This window comes from Leuciscus leuciscus (genome assembly GCF_965113295.1).
Source record: "Leuciscus leuciscus genome assembly, chromosome: 16".
Classification (NCBI taxonomy): Eukaryota; Metazoa; Chordata; class Actinopteri; order Cypriniformes; family Leuciscidae; genus Leuciscus; species Leuciscus leuciscus.
In genome coordinates, this window is record NC_138740.1 from 12,824,654 (window position 1) to 12,843,430 (window position 18,777).

The 18,777-nt window shown below is 39.5% G+C and overlaps 1 protein-coding gene and 2 long non-coding RNA genes across 4 annotated transcripts in view; 2 read left to right on the forward strand and 1 right to left on the reverse strand.

The window, feature by feature from the left end:
- Positions 1-6,786, reverse strand: part of LOC309478055 — a 107,312-nt gene extending 100,526 nt beyond the window's left edge. Inside the window, exon 1 of the long non-coding RNA XR_014198792.1 lies at positions 5,283-6,786. This is a non-coding gene — a long non-coding RNA (uncharacterized lncRNA). The remainder of the gene's footprint in view (positions 1-5,282) is intronic.
- LOC309478059 overlaps positions 1-18,777 on the forward strand; it is a 289,830-nt gene that overhangs the window by 14,320 nt on the left and 256,733 nt on the right. The window lies entirely within an intron of this gene.
- The window catches only part of klf8 (Kruppel like factor 8), a 62,372-nt gene that overhangs the window by 12,751 nt on the left and 30,844 nt on the right, over positions 1-18,777 (forward strand). Inside the window, exon 1 of one of the 2 annotated variants that reach the window (XM_082141375.1) lies at positions 1,550-1,831. The exons of the other annotated variant lie outside the window; for it this stretch is intronic. Coding sequence (XP_081997501.1) covers positions 1,805-1,831 — 27 coding nt within the window. The 5' untranslated portion in view covers positions 1,550-1,804. Of the gene's footprint in view, positions 1-1,549; positions 1,832-18,777 lie in introns of those variants that run through there. 2 annotated transcript variants of the gene reach the window in all.

Here is an 18,777-nt window from a genome sequence, read left to right on the forward strand (position 1 = left end):
CATTTAAAGCCAAAAGTAAGAGATCTTATCTGAAAAATAATGGTTTTAAATTAAGCAGATGCAGAATGAAATGGTAACTGTGCCAAGTTCAGTGAGTGGTAATATATTTTTTTAAAGACCCCTAGTGGGCCTCTGCACACCAGTTTGAAAAATCTTGATACAGAGTGGTATATGACATAAAATTGTAGGCCGGAATACGGAAGCAAGGTAGCATTTTAGCATTTCCAGTTCCATCATCCAGAAGTCAAAGGGTTTTTTGAATGGATTTTTGGTTAAATGGCTGAAATATGGTCTGTGGAGAACAAAAGCTCAATATACTTTCATGTTTTATTCTAAGACATAAAATACATCAGTATCACCCCACTTGTGATTTTTTTTTTTAAGCTGTTTTGTGTCTTGAAATGGTGTAGTGTGAGCAACATTATTAGGTTAATAACTAATGATCATTGCAATGGAAGTGAATCAATCAAAACTAACTTTAGCTGGACAATAACTTTATTCTAGAGCTGCTGTAAAGCCAAAACAATCTCTGATACTTTAATTTGTAAGTAAAGCTGCTTTGAAACAATATTGTTAAAAGCGCTATAAATGAAGGTGACTTGACTTGAAAATAGTGGTTGCTAACAAGTGGCTAAATGAAAGAGGCTACCAGAAAAGGTAAACTCAGTCAGCTTTTACAGCCTCTTATGCTTATAATTGTGCTCTTACAAACTATTCTTACTCAAACGTTTTAGACAAATGTTTTTTTAGGTAAAAACTTAAAGAGTTGTTGGAAGCTTAGTGGTGGTGAGGTTGAAACAGTGGGACCGTGGTGTAGTTCGTTTATAGCCTAGCTTTTTACTTCAGGTGACCACATCTAGGCCTCAAAATTCACAAGTTATGGTCATCTGTGAAAATTATCTTGATGGACAAAACGTGCAAGTATGATATCATTAACTTTGTTGGTCACAAAGCTTTTTTTTTTGGTGATACTTTAAAAGCCTATGGAAAAATCCTATTGGGATTTTGTTGAGGAAACCAGTGTGATGCTAACTGCCAATTGGCCTACAAAGTGATGTCATACCTGTACCGCTCTATAGACTTTGATTATTTTATATACAGCTAATTATAGTCCTGTGAAATCCTACCACTATTCTGCATTTTAGAGAAAAAAACACTGAATCATTTTAATTGAGGACAAAATTGTCCCTAAAGTAAGCTAAATCAGATTAAATTTAAATTAAAATTCATTCTGGGGCCCTAAATGTCTGATTTTTCTTACTTTAGGGGCAATTTTGTCTCCAAACCTCCACACAGCAATGAATGCACATGAGGCATCATCTTTAGCAAAAAGACCACAAGTAGCTCCGAACATCCGGTGCAACTTGACGTCAATAGGTGAGGGTTGTGTGATGATGATGATGATTCTGAAGTCCTATTTATCGCAGTGGCGCGTTGAGCGCCGCTGCTGGTTCTGGCCACACACACACACACACACAGAGGCTGTGATTGACACAGCGAAGGGGTGGGGACGCAGGGTGGGGTCAGCAGCAGGGAGAGGCGGAGGAGAGACTCACAGCTCGAGCCCAACCCTGAAACACGGCAACAAACACACACTGAAAGACGACCGGGGCGACGGAAAGCGGGTTTATTTCTCGACGCCGGGGATATGATTTATGTGATCCGCCGAGGCAAAGAGAGCACCCTTCTCCTCTAATACTGAGGTGGAAAAACTGACATCGACTGTAATTCAAATATCACCCCGCCCGATCCGATCGACCCCCCCTCCACTCCACCCCTCCGCCGCCGCCGCTTAGATACCGAGATGCACACGGAGACTCGGAACAAAAAAGTAAGTCCGTTTATCGTTCGCTATAGACTCATTTGCAACGTAGCCGGTAGCTTTAGACGGCAGTCGCTGTCCTATTTCCATTCTGCGGGAGTTCCTCATCTATGAGCAGTTACCCGGTTTCGGTTTGCTCGCCGTTAACCGTAACGAGCCTTTAATAGCTGAGCTGCTGGGTGATTACTTCACTCCTGTGCATGCGCCTCTGAGCCAGCCCGTTATCCGAAAGCCTCCTAACGATAATGCTGGTGCATTTGAAATACTTGTGCAACTTGTGAGAAAGTCAGTGTGTCACATCCGTCAGGGTCGTCTTATCTGCAGTGCTGTTTTAAAGCTGTGAACGCAGGAAGGAAGCGCGCCGAGTGCCGCTTGCTGGAGAGACACCATCTTAGCTGATTTCTTAAAGGGACAGCAGCCTTGAATTTGCATGAGATGAAGAAATTGTTGTTGCTGCTGGCTAATTCTATGTTTTATCGTCTTTTGTCATCCGCTCTCACTTATTAAAGGGCTAAATATGAATGTGTTGCAGGCAATGCATTGCCTAATAAGAGACTGCAGCTTGTACTCAACTAGGACTGTCTGTAGGCTAACGTTACTGAAAACTGTCATGAACATCCCATGACAAGGAAGGGGTCACATTTGTTGTGTGCATTTGTAACTGTCTGTTTATTTGTTATTGTTGCACTAAAGTATGTTCTGGAACTTTTAAAGGGTAATATTGATATCTAGAGCTGCTATAATGCCTGTCACTATCACAAAATAACAGCCTAACAGGATGTTTAGCACCCCAGCACACAGCAAAGAGGTTATTTTGTTATTTTGAAAAATGGTTTACCAAATAAACATTTATATGTGATGGCCCGGACAACAGTCATTATTTTATATAATTTTTTAGTTTATTAATTATTTTAACGGTTTGTATTTTAGAGAGCTGTGAAATTATATATATTAGACTTATTATTGCAAGATATTTGGACACTTTTAGATGCTATATATATATATATATATATATATATATATATATATATATGCATCTAAAAGTGTCCAAATATCTTGCAATAATTAGCCTGGCCAATATATGCATCCATCACAAATATGCATTGTTAAGATAATTAATGGTAATAGTGGTTTCCCAAATTAATGGTCAGTTAGCAATGCCTTGGACAACAGTCATTATTCCAAATGATTTGACTGCAAAATGCAGTGATTGGCCAATCAGAATCAAGTAGAGAGTCTAATTTATTAAAGGAAAAAAACAAAAACCATCTAGCTTATTGGATGTGATCATCTCAATATGCCTAAATGTTTTGCCGATATATTGATCCATCTCTACAAAGACACATTGTTAAGGTATCACACATTTGAATCTACTCTGTAGAGCAACCCGTAAGTTTAAAAGACATTAATGTAATTGTACACCACTTTTTGCCTTTAATATCTTCTGTTGATGTGTTCTGCACTTGAGCTCATTTCTTTGGAGCAGCGTCTCCTGCAGGAGCAGTTACTGAAGGAGTCAGGGAGGTGAGTGGACTGAGGCGTTATCATTGGAGGAACAGAGAGTGCTCTGGGCGTGCCAGACAGCTGGTAATCATTAACATCTGTGGACAAACTTTGGTCAAAGTGGTTTAACACTCCTCTAACCCTCTGTAGGTCTCAGCCTTTGGGTTTTGTCTGGGTGACATCGTTTTAGGATGGTGTTCTAGGTTGAGGCATCCATTGGCAGCCTAATCAAGCCAGCTAGCCAGGGGGTGATGTAAAGTGTATCTGTTTTTAGGAGTTGAGACAGTTAGGGACTGTCTCGGTCCAAGAGCACAGTTATTTTTAGGAGAAGGGTGCAGTTGGCCCTGGGTGTGACTGAGGTTGTGTTTTTGCAGGGCGGCTATGGTGCACGCCTAGCAGTTCCTCTCACTCCCTGTCTTAAATCGCCTCTCGTGTTTTTGACTGCAATTCAGTCACACCCTTAACCTGTCCTAAAGCTTAGCTCTAAAAGTGCAACACCAATTAGTCAGTGTTCAGTTTTGTATAAACTTGATTTGGTATCACTCTTCCTCCCTTAGATATTTCAGGTAAGTCAACAATATGGTGTAGTGCCTCAACATCACATGCTTTGTTGATCATTGCCCATTGTCTATTGTCAAGAATGTTACCCATATGAAGTTGGAGCTTCTGACACCTTCAGTTTAGGCCTTATTCTGAATACAGTACAGTGTGCGAATACAGATACAGGTGGGATAAGTCCAGCATGTCTTTTATGATCCACTAATACAAGGTCATAAAAGACTTTCACACTCAGTCAGGTGTAAAATCCCTTTATATTCTTACACCCTGCAGACTAGGGTCAACATTACACCTGCAGATCTGAAGTTCTTCCTGTTGTTCACTGGTTTGCTGTTGTGGATACATGGACGAGTAGTTAATCATTGGTATAATATAAATAGACTTTTTGCAGTTTTAATTAGTCATAAGTGAAAAACTTTTTATTGTAAAGCTTGTATTTCAGTAAATATTCAACATTTCAAGAAAGGTTGAACATAAACATTAAAGTCCCCCTGTTGTCATTAATTCTGTCCCTTAAAACTCATCTTTGATCACCAAAATGACATTTCAATGTTTTTTTCCTGTGAAAAAAATGTATTCATGCCTTAAAATAGCTTGAATGTAACTCTACACCATTTTTTTCATTTATTATGCGTGGATCCACAAATATGCAAATAAGCCCCGCCTCCACTTACTCACTCACCCAGCTCAGAGATCAACTTTTACTCAAGTTACTGTAGTAAACTCTGCTCGTCGGACACATAACGGTAATATAATTAGGTCAAGCCTTTTGCTTGACTACGTTATCAAACGGCTAATAATGTGTTGCTAATGTTACACAAACCATGTTCCGTTCGCCGTCTCAGTCTGCCATCTAAAAATCAGCATCCTTAGAAACACTTTGAACATCTTAGAATGTCAGTGGAGAAAGGCATAGTCCTATAGTTCATCATAACATCATAATAGACATCATATACATAATTCACCCGCTATATTGATAAATGTACAAGATTTTTCATATCAACAGAAAGATATACCGGTATGGCTTCTTTTGAGATTCCTGTGCTTCACAGAAAAGTAATAATGATATGCAAAACCCGCCGGCACGTTGACATGATTGGTTACAAGGTAGTTTGTGACGTAAGAAACACCGGCGATTTCAAACCGTGTTTTTTAGACTGTCTTTGGTTCACTTCGGATAAAATACTCAGCAATGGTGTTGACTTATGAATTTGCACATGGTTTGTCTGAAAGCATATTAAATACAACAGACGCATACACAACAATAAAAACTTGATTTTCACCACAGGGGGTCTTTAAGTTGAATGAATGTATTACCATTTAAGCCCAAAGTACGCACAGTTGAATGCACAGCCTTTCAAAGTATACTTTTTTGTATGCTATTTGACTGGAGGTCAACACATGCACACTTATGGCGCGTTTCCACTGAGCAGTACAGTACGGTACGGTACAGTACGGTACGGTTCGGGTCTGTTAACCATGATCTGGCTAGCGTTTCCACTGCCAACAGTACCCTTACTTGATGGGCGTGGTGTTTCGATCGACGTCATTTTCGCGCGAAGAAGAACATAGTAAACTACAATGGATGACATATACAGCAGATCTTGTTCTTGCTCCTCGACATGTTTGTCACAAGAAGACAAGCGCCGACATTAGGCTTTTCTCAATATTAAGTACGCAAAGTTTGTACTTGCCATGTGCGACTCCTACATGCAAATGGTACAGCGCGTTCTTAAAAGGTCACTCAGCTCGCTCTGCTACTCCGGTTATCTCTGTTACTCTGTATGTACATTTTAAGCAACAATAAAGCGAAATATGTTATAAAACACTACTCTGCCTCTTTTCGTTTTCATTTAAATAAATTAAACATTATAGGGACACAAATGTGGTTCATGCACAACGCATATTGATTATTCACTGCACGTTATACGTTATTCTATTTAACGTTATAACAAAACGAAATTTAAAACACAACCCTAACGTTACCTCTTTTCGTTTAAATAATAAAACAAATTACACATATTACAGGCAATATATGCATTTGTACAAATGTTGCAATAAACATCAGTGATAATCTTGTAATAAGAAAATGACAAGAAACCATATTTCTTTTTGTAAAATTTCAGTTTTATCAATAATAGCCAATATAAAAGTTTAAGTAAAAGGTACAAGAAGCTATACAATAAGAAATAAAGCAAACAATTCAGTCAAATGTCCAAATGCTACGCTCTAATCTAACATTACAACAGTAAAGTTAAATACAAATAGCCTATAATATGAAACTAAACTTAGCCCTCGGCCAAAACGATTGACAGGGAACGAATTATATATTCACGAGACCAAAGATCGCCCGTTAGGTCTACACAAGACGAATTATATCTCATGTTTAACCACTACCGTCGGAGTCATCGGCGAACGTCAGAAGAACTTAGCCGAGGAAAGGCTCATCCAGCCGGGAAACATGAGCGCCGAGCGCCCGCTGATCGCATGGATCTCACAACCGGGGAAAAACAAATCATCTTTATAAATAAACCACAGATTTGAGCTTTAAACAACTACATTCTCGCCTGAAAAACTCTTAAAATTACATTTCGTGACACAGTAACAGTAGTATTATATTAAACTGTATATTAAAAAATGGCGCTTCTTATGTTGTCATTCCCCTCGTAGCACGCGCAAGTGACGATTCTCTGTCAACCAATCAACGTCCTGCAGTGAGTCTAGCTCCACCTTTTAGTACCGTACCACTGTGCTAGGTACCCCAACGGAAGGGTACCCAAAAAGTGGTACGGTACGGTTCGGCTTTTTGGTACCATTCTCAACTTTTGGCAGTGGAAACGCAAATAAAAGGGTACCGACCCGTACCGTACCGTACTGTACCGCTCGGTGGAAACGCGCCATTAGAAAGTTTCATCCTTGTCCAGTGTCTTTTTCTCCAAAAGTTCTGAGTGATAAAAAATGTCTTTGTACTCGTTTAAACTAGAGCTGCCAGTGTCTTTTAACCCTCTCACACAACGCAAGTGCTCTTCAACTTCTACTGCCGGTTGCCGTATTCTCTGTTTCTTTTCCGACTGTGTAACAGTGGTCTGGGCCAGTTTTTCTACTTTTTGGATTAAAACTAATCAGTGCATAAAAAAATTCAAGGTTCATGTACTGACTAAATGTGTTTCTCGCACACTGTACGTATACCGTAGCGTGTGTGTAAAAACCAAAGTATGCTTTGGGCTTTAATTAATAAGTTTCGAACAGATACATTCACATTTTTGTAGAGGTCGTCCGATTGAGCAGTTTTGCTGATTAATTGTCACGATAAATCTGTTTTTGGCAAAAATCTATAGCGATAGTTTTTCCATGTTGCGTCTGTTACCTGAGCGGCTGAGAAGTGTCCGCTGTCGTCATACAGTACGAGAGCGATCTCTAAAGGCAAATCACTGATGTCTTATGGAGTTTGTTTTGACACGCGAGTCTTCGCTGCACAGAGTGGTACACTCAGATGTAGATTTAAAACAGTCAATGAAACGGTATATACATTACACTACAGTACATGTTGTCATACCATTATGAAGCAATTCATTTGTTGACTAGATGTAGCATTAGTAGAGAAAGAACAGCAGTATGTTTGCCATCAAGACTAAGAGGACACTATCATTAGTAGTTACGTCAAGCGGTTAAAGCGGTGTGACAAAAACACATGGAAGTCTAACCCAAATGTTTAATGTCACAATTGTTACCATCTATTTGCATTAGTGTATGTCCAGCTGTAGACTGGGTAAACCCAGCCTGATCTGCCGGCGATTTGATTTTGCCCTGCAGCTCAGGCTGGAATTGAAACCTGTGCATTTATTTATCCTGCTTCGGTTACAAATTTGCGGGAACCAGTCACAAACTGGCTTATCCACCTGGCGCGCTATTGGCGGGTTTTACCCAATGATGATAGAGAAGCGCACACTCTGATTTATCTGTCTCTCGCACGACCATCAATCCAATTCCGTTTAACCTCTCGACGATGCCCAATGGCTTATTTAGTTTAGCAAACAAATCGCTCGAGTGGGTGTGAATACCACTCACTTTCATGTTTTTTTTTTTTTTTCACAACCTGTAAAAATCGCTCGATACCAGTGTTGCTTCTGCAAACCGCTGATCAATGCTACAAACCAACACATTTGTTGACACGTTTCCTGCCTGGAGTTTTCGCGTCGCTGATTGGTTGAAGGACTATCCAATTGCGTACAGAGTCATTTGAACTATGCCCGTTGATCACACCTCTTGTGCAGTAGAAAATACAGAACAGACTCCCCAGACTAATGTTCAATCTTAAAAGATTGAGCTTGGTCTGGTGATAGCCAGACTAGTCCAGCTGGTGACTTTTATGTATTTGTTAGCCAGTGGAGTTGTATATTTAAAGCTATTAATGTGTGAAAGTAAAATGACAGAAACATAAACAAATCAGAAATATGTACGATTTCAGTTCTTTAAAATTGTAACACATTGTTTTGAATGTACAAACACCGACGGCGGCCAGCTATGACTCAGTAGGTGGTTCAAAATCCTGCCACTCAAATAGTTTTCCATTAAATTACATAATATTTGTCCCAAATCGTTGTTAATGTGTGCATAATGACTGGAATATTGTGCATTAAGCTAAACGTTTGCCTTTCTGTGGCTTTAATAAATTGTAATATAGGCTTTCATATATATATGGGAAAGAATAATTTTTATAATTTTTTTCTTAATTTTAAAAGTACATTAAGGGCCCTATTTTAACGGTCTGAAACGCAAGTATCAAGCGCGAAACGCAAGTAACTTTGTGGGCGGGGCTTGGGCGCTGTTGCTATTATACCGGCGGGATAAATGACTCTTGCGCCCGACGCAAAGCTAAAATGGGTTGGTCTGAAGTAGCTTAATTATTCATAGGTGTGGTTTGGGCGTAACATGAAATAAACCAATCAGAGCGTCATCTCACATTCCCTTTAAGAGCAGGCGCGCTTGTTCTATAGCGGATTCCTATTATAACGGCGGATTTGCCAGGCGCGCGCCAGGAGCGGTTCACAGCCGAGGAGACCGACGTTCTCGTCAGGGCCGTAAAACACAGAGAAGTGACATTGGGGATGGAGAAACACACCCAAATTAACTTCGGTTAAACAGGCGTATGATAATTTGGGTAAATGTGTAAGCTAGATGTATGCTTTTATAATAAACTGTCTGTCTGTCTGTCTCTCTATCTATCTATCTATCTATCTATCTATCTATCTATCTATCTATACCCACCTACCTACCTACCTACCTACCTACCTACCTACCGTAATAATGTATGATTTCCAAAAATGAAAACTGCTGCTTCTCTGTAGATGACAGAATCAAAGTGTATGCGCGTTGTGAATCAACTACATTGATTATGGCCAAGCATACGCCCTTAAAATAGCATATGAATAACATGCTAATGACTTTAAACTAGATTTTTTCGGTCAGTGGCGGAATTGTTTTCTAAACCTGCAAAATAGCATCAGGGAACGTTTGCCCCGGAACACGCCTCCTCTTTGCGCTGAACCGCCCCCAGGAGCGCAAGTGTATTTCTAAAGCCTGGAACACACCAAGCCGACGCCGACGAACTAGCGCTGATGAAAGCCGACTGTGTTGTCGCCTCGCGTCGGGGTTAAAAGCTGCACTTGAACACACCGAGAGAACTACTGCCGACTGTTAGCTAGAATGCGCGTTCTGCGCCTGTGTGTAAATGAGACAACTGTCTATTTCTGCAGATATATTCGTCTATATTCGTCATTCAAAAAGGGAAACCGACGGTGCCGGCTGCAGATACACAAACCGTAAACAAAGCACTGCGTGCTTACTGTTTTGAATATCAATCCTGCTAAACACTTTCTTTATTCCACTCCTCTCGTGTTAATATTGAAATATGCGCCAAGGAACACTCAGGTAAGATGACATGTCATTAGAACAGCCTTCTATCTGTACCGTTTTGACTTTACTCGCTGTTTTGCTATTATTCTCGTGCACTGCCTCGTTCACTAAGCTGAACAGCCAATCAGAGTTCCCTCTTTCACCGACGGCCCGACGCCGATTCAACATGTCGAATCGGCCGTTACAAAGCCGACAAGGACCAATTTCAGCCGACGGTGCGGAACACACTGAGAAGATTTAGTCGGCCTACGCACGGAAACTGCCCGACGGCCGACCGTCGGCTTGGTGTGTTCCAGGCTTTAGTTAACCGACGTGCGTCTGTGGAGGGAAAAGTCCGCTGTGCGTGGGTGCAAAATAGGAATGATACATGTAGGAATGATACATGTAGGAATGATACATGATACGGTGTACAAAGTCAATTGCGCTGGGTGCAAGATAGGGCCCTATATGTTCATGGTTCAGTACTATTTTTTATATTTGTTATAAAGTTCAGCAGTATTTTAATTTGAGTGTTATGTTTATTTTCATTTAGTATCCAAATAAAAAAGTATCGGTTGATTAATATCGGCCAGTGCGGTCCAACCTAGTTATCGAATCACAAAATGATTTAGCCTGCTGTGCTGACAGGTTTTATGAGGGTTTTAGGCTTTACATTTATTTTTATTTTTTTAATGTTCTAAAAGGAAACCTTATATTCTCAAGGAAATCACAAATTAATCAGCCCTCTATGTCATCTGTAGAAATGAAAGTTTGTTAAATGCAATATCCAGTCCTAGCTTGAGCTTCAAAAAATTATTTTAGGACCATTGACTTCAATATTACTATCTGCCCCTTCATTTAGTTCGGTTTCTCAGCATCTTGGTTTCTAATATTTTACACTAATATTTTACAATATCCACCGTTTTCAGCTCACTGATTGTGCACACGGTACATTATTCTAGTGAAAGGCCTCAGTATTGAGTTAATGAACAAAGTGGACATGTATGACATTTTTCAAATAGCAAAATATAACCAGAAACATGAATTAATAATTTAGGCCTATATAAGATACTAGCATTACAGATAGTTGTATTAGTACATCTGTTAACTAAACAAATAAAGTCATCTAATATAATACCTATTCTTTTGGTCTTTCAACCCAATATTTGTAAAAATTACAAATGCAATGAAAATACAAGTTTCTGTATTGCAAAGTACCAAAAATTAAAGTACTGGTACTCGTTCCGGAAAAAGTAATCCCTAAGAGTTAAATAAGATACATTTTAATTGAATTTCTTTTAAAAATAAAAACAAGATCAAGTTCAGCTAAAGCCTTGAGATTGTGCTGGACTTCTTTTTTAGAGGTTGTGTAGGCTATATTGCTGGTGGCGGAAGAAACGAACGTATTTCGGTTGAGGGTTCGGTTGTCCGAGAGAGCAGAGGAAGTGAGACACCAGCATACTGACTCGAAGGAAAAATAAGACTTGTAAGAAAGAGGTTAAAGGGAACTTGCAGCATTATGCAGTTTAGCTCCCAGACCTAAAAGAAGTAAACCAAGTTCGAGGTGAGGTTTTGGGTGAGTGGGGGCTCTGGGGTGTGTTTGTGTGTATGGTACGGGAATGTAAGGATATTGTCCATGTCTCCCCAGATTAGAGCCGATGTGACAGAATGACCCCCTACCATTGCAGCACAATCATTAACCAGGGAAAGAATCCCGTCCCCATAGCAACCCCTGCAGTTCTGCCAAACTGTCTGCAGTGAAAAAGAGGGAGCGGGGGTGGGGTGCTCAGGGTGGGGAGGGTGTGTCTCAATATGTGTGTGTGTGTGTGTGTGTGTGTGTGTGTGTGTGTGTGTGTGTGTGTGTGTGTGTGTGTTGTGTGACTATTGATGCAAGCCATTGCTCAGAATGTGAAAATTAGGTGATTTGGAAAACTAGCTGCGAACCTTTGTTTGTGTAACCCCCCTCTAAACAAATGCAAATGCTGGACATTTGCATTAGCCTTTTACTGTAGCGTAATTTTAAGGAGCGAGGTGAAAATGTGTCTTTCTCGACCACGTTCTTCCAGGGAAGTGAAGGCTATCCGCTCAGGTATGTGCTTTGGGAATTGCAGCTTGCCCCTATACCTTTAAAGTTGTCATCACCAGCTCTTTTCTTGCTTTGTTTTCTATCTCGGTGCAGCTCTGCAGCAGAGATGAGCTGCCTTACAGAAAGATAGAAACTTCTTCCTTCCTGTCTTCTGTGCTCGTCTGCTTCACAGACTAATGGCTTGAGACGAGGTGAAACATTGAGGTATACACATTGACACATTGACGCGTCATGTGAAGAAACTTTATTTCTGCTGGTATGCAGGACAGACCTTTCTTTTTTGAGGAAATGAACTGGAGGTAGAGGAATGAGCAGGTTTGGACTATTGTGCGTGTGTGTGTTTTAGGGTGGGGAGGGCTATGAGAAGTAGCAGCAGAGTTTGCGTCAGAAGGGTGTGGTGAGATAAGGGCAAGTTCACTGCTATGGTGACTCTGCCAACCATGAAGAGAAAGTCCTACTTGTGCGCTTGTTTGAATTTACTTCCAGCTAATATATACACCCAGCCATCACTGGTATTCTTAAAGAAACAGTAGACCCCAAAATGACAATTATGTCTTTATTTACTCTTCATCATGTTGTTTCTGAATCCAAACCCTTATGATGTTAGTTTTTCAGAAGAACACAAAGAAGAATTCGGAAAAACGTTCAGTTTAACCACTCTGTCAAGCTCCAAATAGGACCAAAAAGATCTTATGGTCCTGTTTACACCTGGTATTAAGATGCGTTTTGGTTGATCGGATCCAAAGTGGATGATGCTAAATACAGGTGTAAATGGGGTGTAATATTTGTCCACTTTCAGGGGTATTCAAAAACGCAATAGACTGGATTGCTTTCGTAGTGTAAACGCTCACTGTTAAAAAAATAACCTGTTTAATTTACGGTAAAAATGCTTATAATTATTTATTATTACCAAAATCTGCCTTTTTACCTTTAAATATAGCTGTTCATAAAACATGGTCAATACTTGTATATAGGCGTCATACATACAAAGATTAAACACTATCAAGGTAACATGCATAACGCTAAAATATTGCAATAAACATTAACTAAATAACATAAAATGTAACACAAAAGACTCTAATGTACATTACTGACAACAAAAATAAGAAACAAAATGGTTATAAAATGCAATCATATGTGGTGTAATGCAGGGACTTCTGGGAATATATAAATAAATTTGACAGTATGTTAAACCATTTGCAGCTTTTCACCGTATATGGTAAGGTAACTTTACAGTTAACCAATTAACATGTTTTTATTTTTCTGTAAAAATTACAATTTTGGTCGAATTCACAGCCACAAAAGACCGCCTACTGACCTAATACGTAAACATTATGGGAAGTGTGCTAGCCTGACGGGATTTAAACTATGTTGGCTGGAGACACTAGTTTGGTTTGAAGACGGAAAACGAACCAAGCGCAATGTTCTCTCACCATTCCTGATTTCTAACACGCACTCACAGCGCTCTGCAAGATTTTGCAGCTATCAGAGCTAGGGTTGGGAATCGAAAATCGGATTCAGAATCGGATACTTAAGGTCAGAAATCGGATACTTGTTATACAATTTAAATTTCGATTCTGTTTGTTGATTACTGTGTGCGCATTTTAATGTGGTTTTAAACCATTCAAGCAAAACACAGTTTTCTGTGCTGGGAACATCCTGAGCATGCGCACAGAAAGCCGCCTCTTGTGTAGTGCACAAATACTAAATTGATTCCTCTTTTGCGTGTCCTTGCACTTGAATGGACAAATACACACAAAATGATGTCAAAATATCCCCGTAACAGTCGGTTATGTCTTAAGTGATTTTTAACAGTTGAGAAAGAAATTGCTTGTGTATATTGAATCCATGCATTCGGTCTTAAAGTGACAGCAGCCAAATATTCCTGCTGCCATCTGTGTCATTACAGATAATCAAAGAACCAAAGAAAATCGCTCACTGATCTTGACTGAATAACTATTGTAACTAAGTATTAATCTATATTTTATTTTATATATAAAAAACTATGCAGTGCTATTTTACATTTGATTTCAATTTCTGAACTTTGTTCAGTTGTATTTATTTGTGCTATATTGATCATTTGTTTATTTGTTATTGTATTAGCAACTGACAGTACACTTGTTTTTAATAATGTTTGAAATTTATATTAGTTAGTCTAGTTTATTAGTTAGTTGTTCTTTAGGCTGCTGATTTTTAGCTTTTTAGTAGGCCTATTCAGCTGCAACAGAACGTTTTGCAAAAAGACACAGAATAAATATGTTTATATATGTTTGCCTCTTTTTTTTATTTGTATTTAAAACATTTTTTTTTAACCATATTGGATTCAACTGTGAATCGATAAGCATAATCGGAATTGGAATCTAAATTGCTCAAATTCACATGATACTTAACCCATATCAGGGCAGAAAAGAAAAGCTCAGAATGCTTTTCCTTCGCCCATACATTTACCCGCCCAAAGACACTCCCCTTGAGGAAATCAGGACAGAAGTGGTTGAAAGTGGACAAAAGTGACCAGGTGTAAACGGGAATGTATAGACCAAAACGCATCTTAATACCAGGTGTAAACCAGGCCTAAAAGTAGCACTGTGTTCCAAGTCTTCTGAAGCCATATAATAGTTTTGTATGATAAACGCACTGAAATTCACTTATCTTTCCCTTCCGCCAAATTAACTGCAAAAGTCTTTTAGATTGCAAAATGGAGTGCTAATGCTATTTAGCACCCTTTGGAATTATTGTTTTGTGGCCAAACCTCATTAACATCAATGACACCGTGTTTGATTTGAGAACCACTGTGGAGATGCTCAGTAAATAATGGCTTTTAAATTTTGGTCTGTTCATTACAAATATCTATCATATGGCTTCAAAACACGTTAGTGTACAAGTCATGTGAGCTTTCAAAATAGTAAATAATGACAGAATATTTTTTTTTGCTATTTCTTGAAATTCTTTTTGCAGTTAGCATTTTCTGAAATGCATTGTTTTAGGGTGAAATGTGTTGAAATGCAGTTGGTTGCCCCTCTTTTAGACCTTTTGTAGCCCAGACGTTCCTACTTCAGTCATCCAGTTGGCCTTGACTTAATCAGGTGATGATTTATTGGTCTCAACTCTCACCTCAAAAACTCCTTAGTTTCTCTTTTCAGTGCTCACTTCCTCTCATTTCATCCCTCAGTAAACTCCTCTGAGGCAGGGCCTCAGTTGCACACAGACCTTTTGTTCCAGCACGACTTCTGTGCGTGAGGGTGACATGACTCTGTCTCACACATCTTGCAGTATTTCTGCTTACAAAATCCAGTCATTTCAATAAGAATCCACACAATAAAGAGTCCTGATTGTGTCAGGGCAAAACATTTCCCCACGCATATTTTGCGATTTTGCCAAAATGTAACAGCGCCTTTAGTGGGAAGTGTTGTCTAAAATAAGCTGCAAAGTGGACCAGACTTTGTGACAATTTTCAAAAGTCTGGCTTTGTGAGACTAATTTCAAAGTACTGTCTGAAACCATCACTGGTACCACAACTTTACTTTGTAAGGGCATAGTGCTGTAAAGGAGAGAAGCCCGACACACAGGGTGGTCTTTGGCCAAAGGGAGGCGATGTACCTTTAAGAGGGTAAAGGAAAGAACCAGAGGGTAGGACAGAGTCCTTGCAGCACAGTGTGTGTCACATAACCCTCTGCCTGACTATCCCCCTTACACACCCTACGCAGATGTGACCTTACATGTGTATCCTCCCTTTCTGCCTCTTTTCTCTTTCCCTGTCTCTCTCACTCTTTTTCTTTCTCTTCTTTCGCTCTTGGACCGATGAGTTGATTACATAGAGGGACACAGTGACAGCACTGGCTGGTACACAGAACAAGATGTGCCCCAGGCCCCAACAGACTGCATTAAAATTACACTGTTCTGACATATTTAAACAGCAGCGGAAAACATGTACACGACACGTACACACAGATCTGCACATGCATATACAATCATAGATCTTGTTTTCTTGACAAAAAGAGTAGTTACCCCCACCAGTGATGTACAGGCTATCTTCTCCAATGAACACTAAAGGAACATCTCATTTGTTTTCGTAGTTGATCCTCGAGCACCTTATTTGGCAGTGCATGGAGTTAGTGGAGCGACTCTGAGAAAAGCAATGACAAAGTAAGTTTACTTGTCAGTCAGTTACTCTCTTAGAGGTTGGTTCACTTCACACTCACGCCACAACTTATTTTACAGCATTCAAGAATTACAGCATATAGGAAGGGCAATTTAAAATTTTGCTTTACATCAATTGTCAAAAATGACAACTGCTCAAAGTTCTTACATGTAAGAAGAGCTTGCATCCTAGCAAATAAAGCAAGTATGGAGACTTGGATACCGTTACTTTACATGAAGATGACAGTGGAGAAAGGTATAACGGTGCAAGACCGAGAGTGAGCACATAAAACAGTTCAAAGAAGCTTTTTATAGAAACAAGAGATACATTTACACCTGATGAAATTGCTTATAAGCAAAGTTTACTATGCTGACATATTTCCAATTGAAACAAATAATCAGGGTGGAACATTGGAGGGTGAGTTTTTATATAAGAAAATAGCCTTTAGCCCATGTAACAGCTGTGAACCACGGTTTGCTACTTGCTATTGCTAATTTTACTTGACAGAAATTTGTATACTCCACTGAGTGCAAGATGAGTCATCATTATTTTTGGTCTAGAAGAGAAAGACATGCATTTTAAATGTAAAAATATCTGATAAAAGTTTTTAAAAAATCAAGATATATTTTTAAAAAAAAATCTGTTAAATGTTAATTTACATTAGCTTATAGATGCATCAAAGCAAAAAAAAAAGAAAGTCTGATGTTTTTGCTTTGCAACATTCTTTGGTAGATTTAACATAACCTGTTGGTAAATTTACACATCGGTCAAACAATCTTGTCCTGTTGTATGGTGTAAGTAACAGTCTGTAGGGAAAGATCTTGCTGAATGGAAATGAAGTAGGTTTAGAATTGATCTTGATTTTCATATTTTTCAAATATGAATATGTGAGAACATTCTTTGTTCAAACCAGATTCATACACCACCAGCTTGCTCCCTAAACACTAAAGTGTGTCACATCAATCAACCAAGCATTTTACCTGACTTCCTTTAGAAAAGCTAAGATCAAAAAAGCACTGTCAGTGGAACTGTGCAAACTAATAATTGGAAAGAGACATGCAAACTAGTGCAAATGTATTCCAAAATGTATAATATTCAAAAACAAAAGAGTTTTAACAAGCAAACAATAAATGTTTTCGTCCTACTTATTCTGATTAGGTAAAAGGTTAGGTAAACTTTCTTCACAATAAGGTAATTAGGGCCTGAGCACCGATGGTGTGAGGACCCTCTTGGAATTGCTCTGTTTTTAGTGTATTATAATCCATGAGCAGGATAATTGGAGACAGAATCTCACCTCACTACCTATCCTCAAGCTTTGCTATGCATCATGTCAAAATCTGATCTCAAATCAGTTTCCTCTGTCGTTTCTTTCTGTGTTCACTCCGTAGAAGAAAGCTGTTTTTTCCCCCTCTCTGGGCTTATGGGCCATTGTGCTAGATTGTAGACCAATGTGTGTGAATGTCAATGTTTATGCGCTGAATGCTCTCTAGACTGTAGGGCCCGTCCACACGGAGACGCGTTTCGCTGTATACGTATACATTTTTTATCGTATTGGTGTTTTGTCCACACGGATCCGGCGTTTTCGGAGACTGAAACCGCTATTTTTTGAAACCGGGTCCCAAGGTGGATAAATCTGAAAACGCCGCCCTTGCGTTTTCGTGTGTACGGCCAATCCGTACATTTTGTGAAACGATGATGTCATCACACCAAGTGTCAACTAGACAGACACCGTTAAGTCACAGCAACTACATTTATGGTTTTTCATATTGTTCAACAAAGTTCTTGATTAAAAAAGAAAAAAGAAAAGAAAAAAAGAAGCTACTGTGCCTAATATTATTGTTGTATACAGCGCGCAAGGTTTATGCGCGAGCTCCAAGTCTTCTTCTCCGTTTTAGTGTATGTCTGTGGCAGAATTACAGCGCCACATACTGGTCTGGCATGTATACTACATCGTTTTGAGTCGGTTTCAGTGGTTTCGTGTGTACGCAGATATTTCTTGAGACGACGCCGTGTTTACGGAATTTTTTTTTTTGAACGGGGAAAAAAATATCGGATAGGGAAAGCTCTGGCTTCGTGTGGATGTGGCCTAACACAGCCAAGTACACACCCCCCCCCCCCCCCCCCCACCTCCATTTATTTATTCTGTGAGTTTACATATGATACTAAATGTAACAAGAGTTACATTAACAAGTACCTTAATTAACAAGAGTTAATGTAGTTGTGTAAAGTATAAATTGGGAATTTAAGTTTAGTTTCTTGAATTCTCAATGTGCAATGCGCATAGTTGGGTGAATATCAACAATAACACTAGTTAGAGCAGTGATATGTCCTGGTACAATGTTGAGAGATGGTGGTTATGCCATATACTGTTTTATTTAGATACCCATTTATCAAAACCGAAAAGGAGTCTGGGATTGAATAAAACTTTGGACATTGACTTAACAAATCTCCTCTTAAACTCGGAATGGGTTCACTCTTAAACTCCACCTCCACTTGCCTCCATTATCCAGAGAAAGAGTGGGGCAGCTCTTGCACTTTGGAATTTGGGCATACGTTTTGCTTGTGTACAGTGGTCAGAGGAACTTGTAACACAACAGCACGGTAGATGGAGAGGCCCTGCCTTCCCTCCCCCGCTGTTAGGTAAACTGTCCCACACCACTCAGAGAACAACACACACCTCCCTACCCCCTATGCATGTACTTCTTCTGCACCCTCTCAAACACTCCTCACAGGGGGGTCCAGTCGGGCCTAGTCGTGGTATGGAGCATGAGTCAG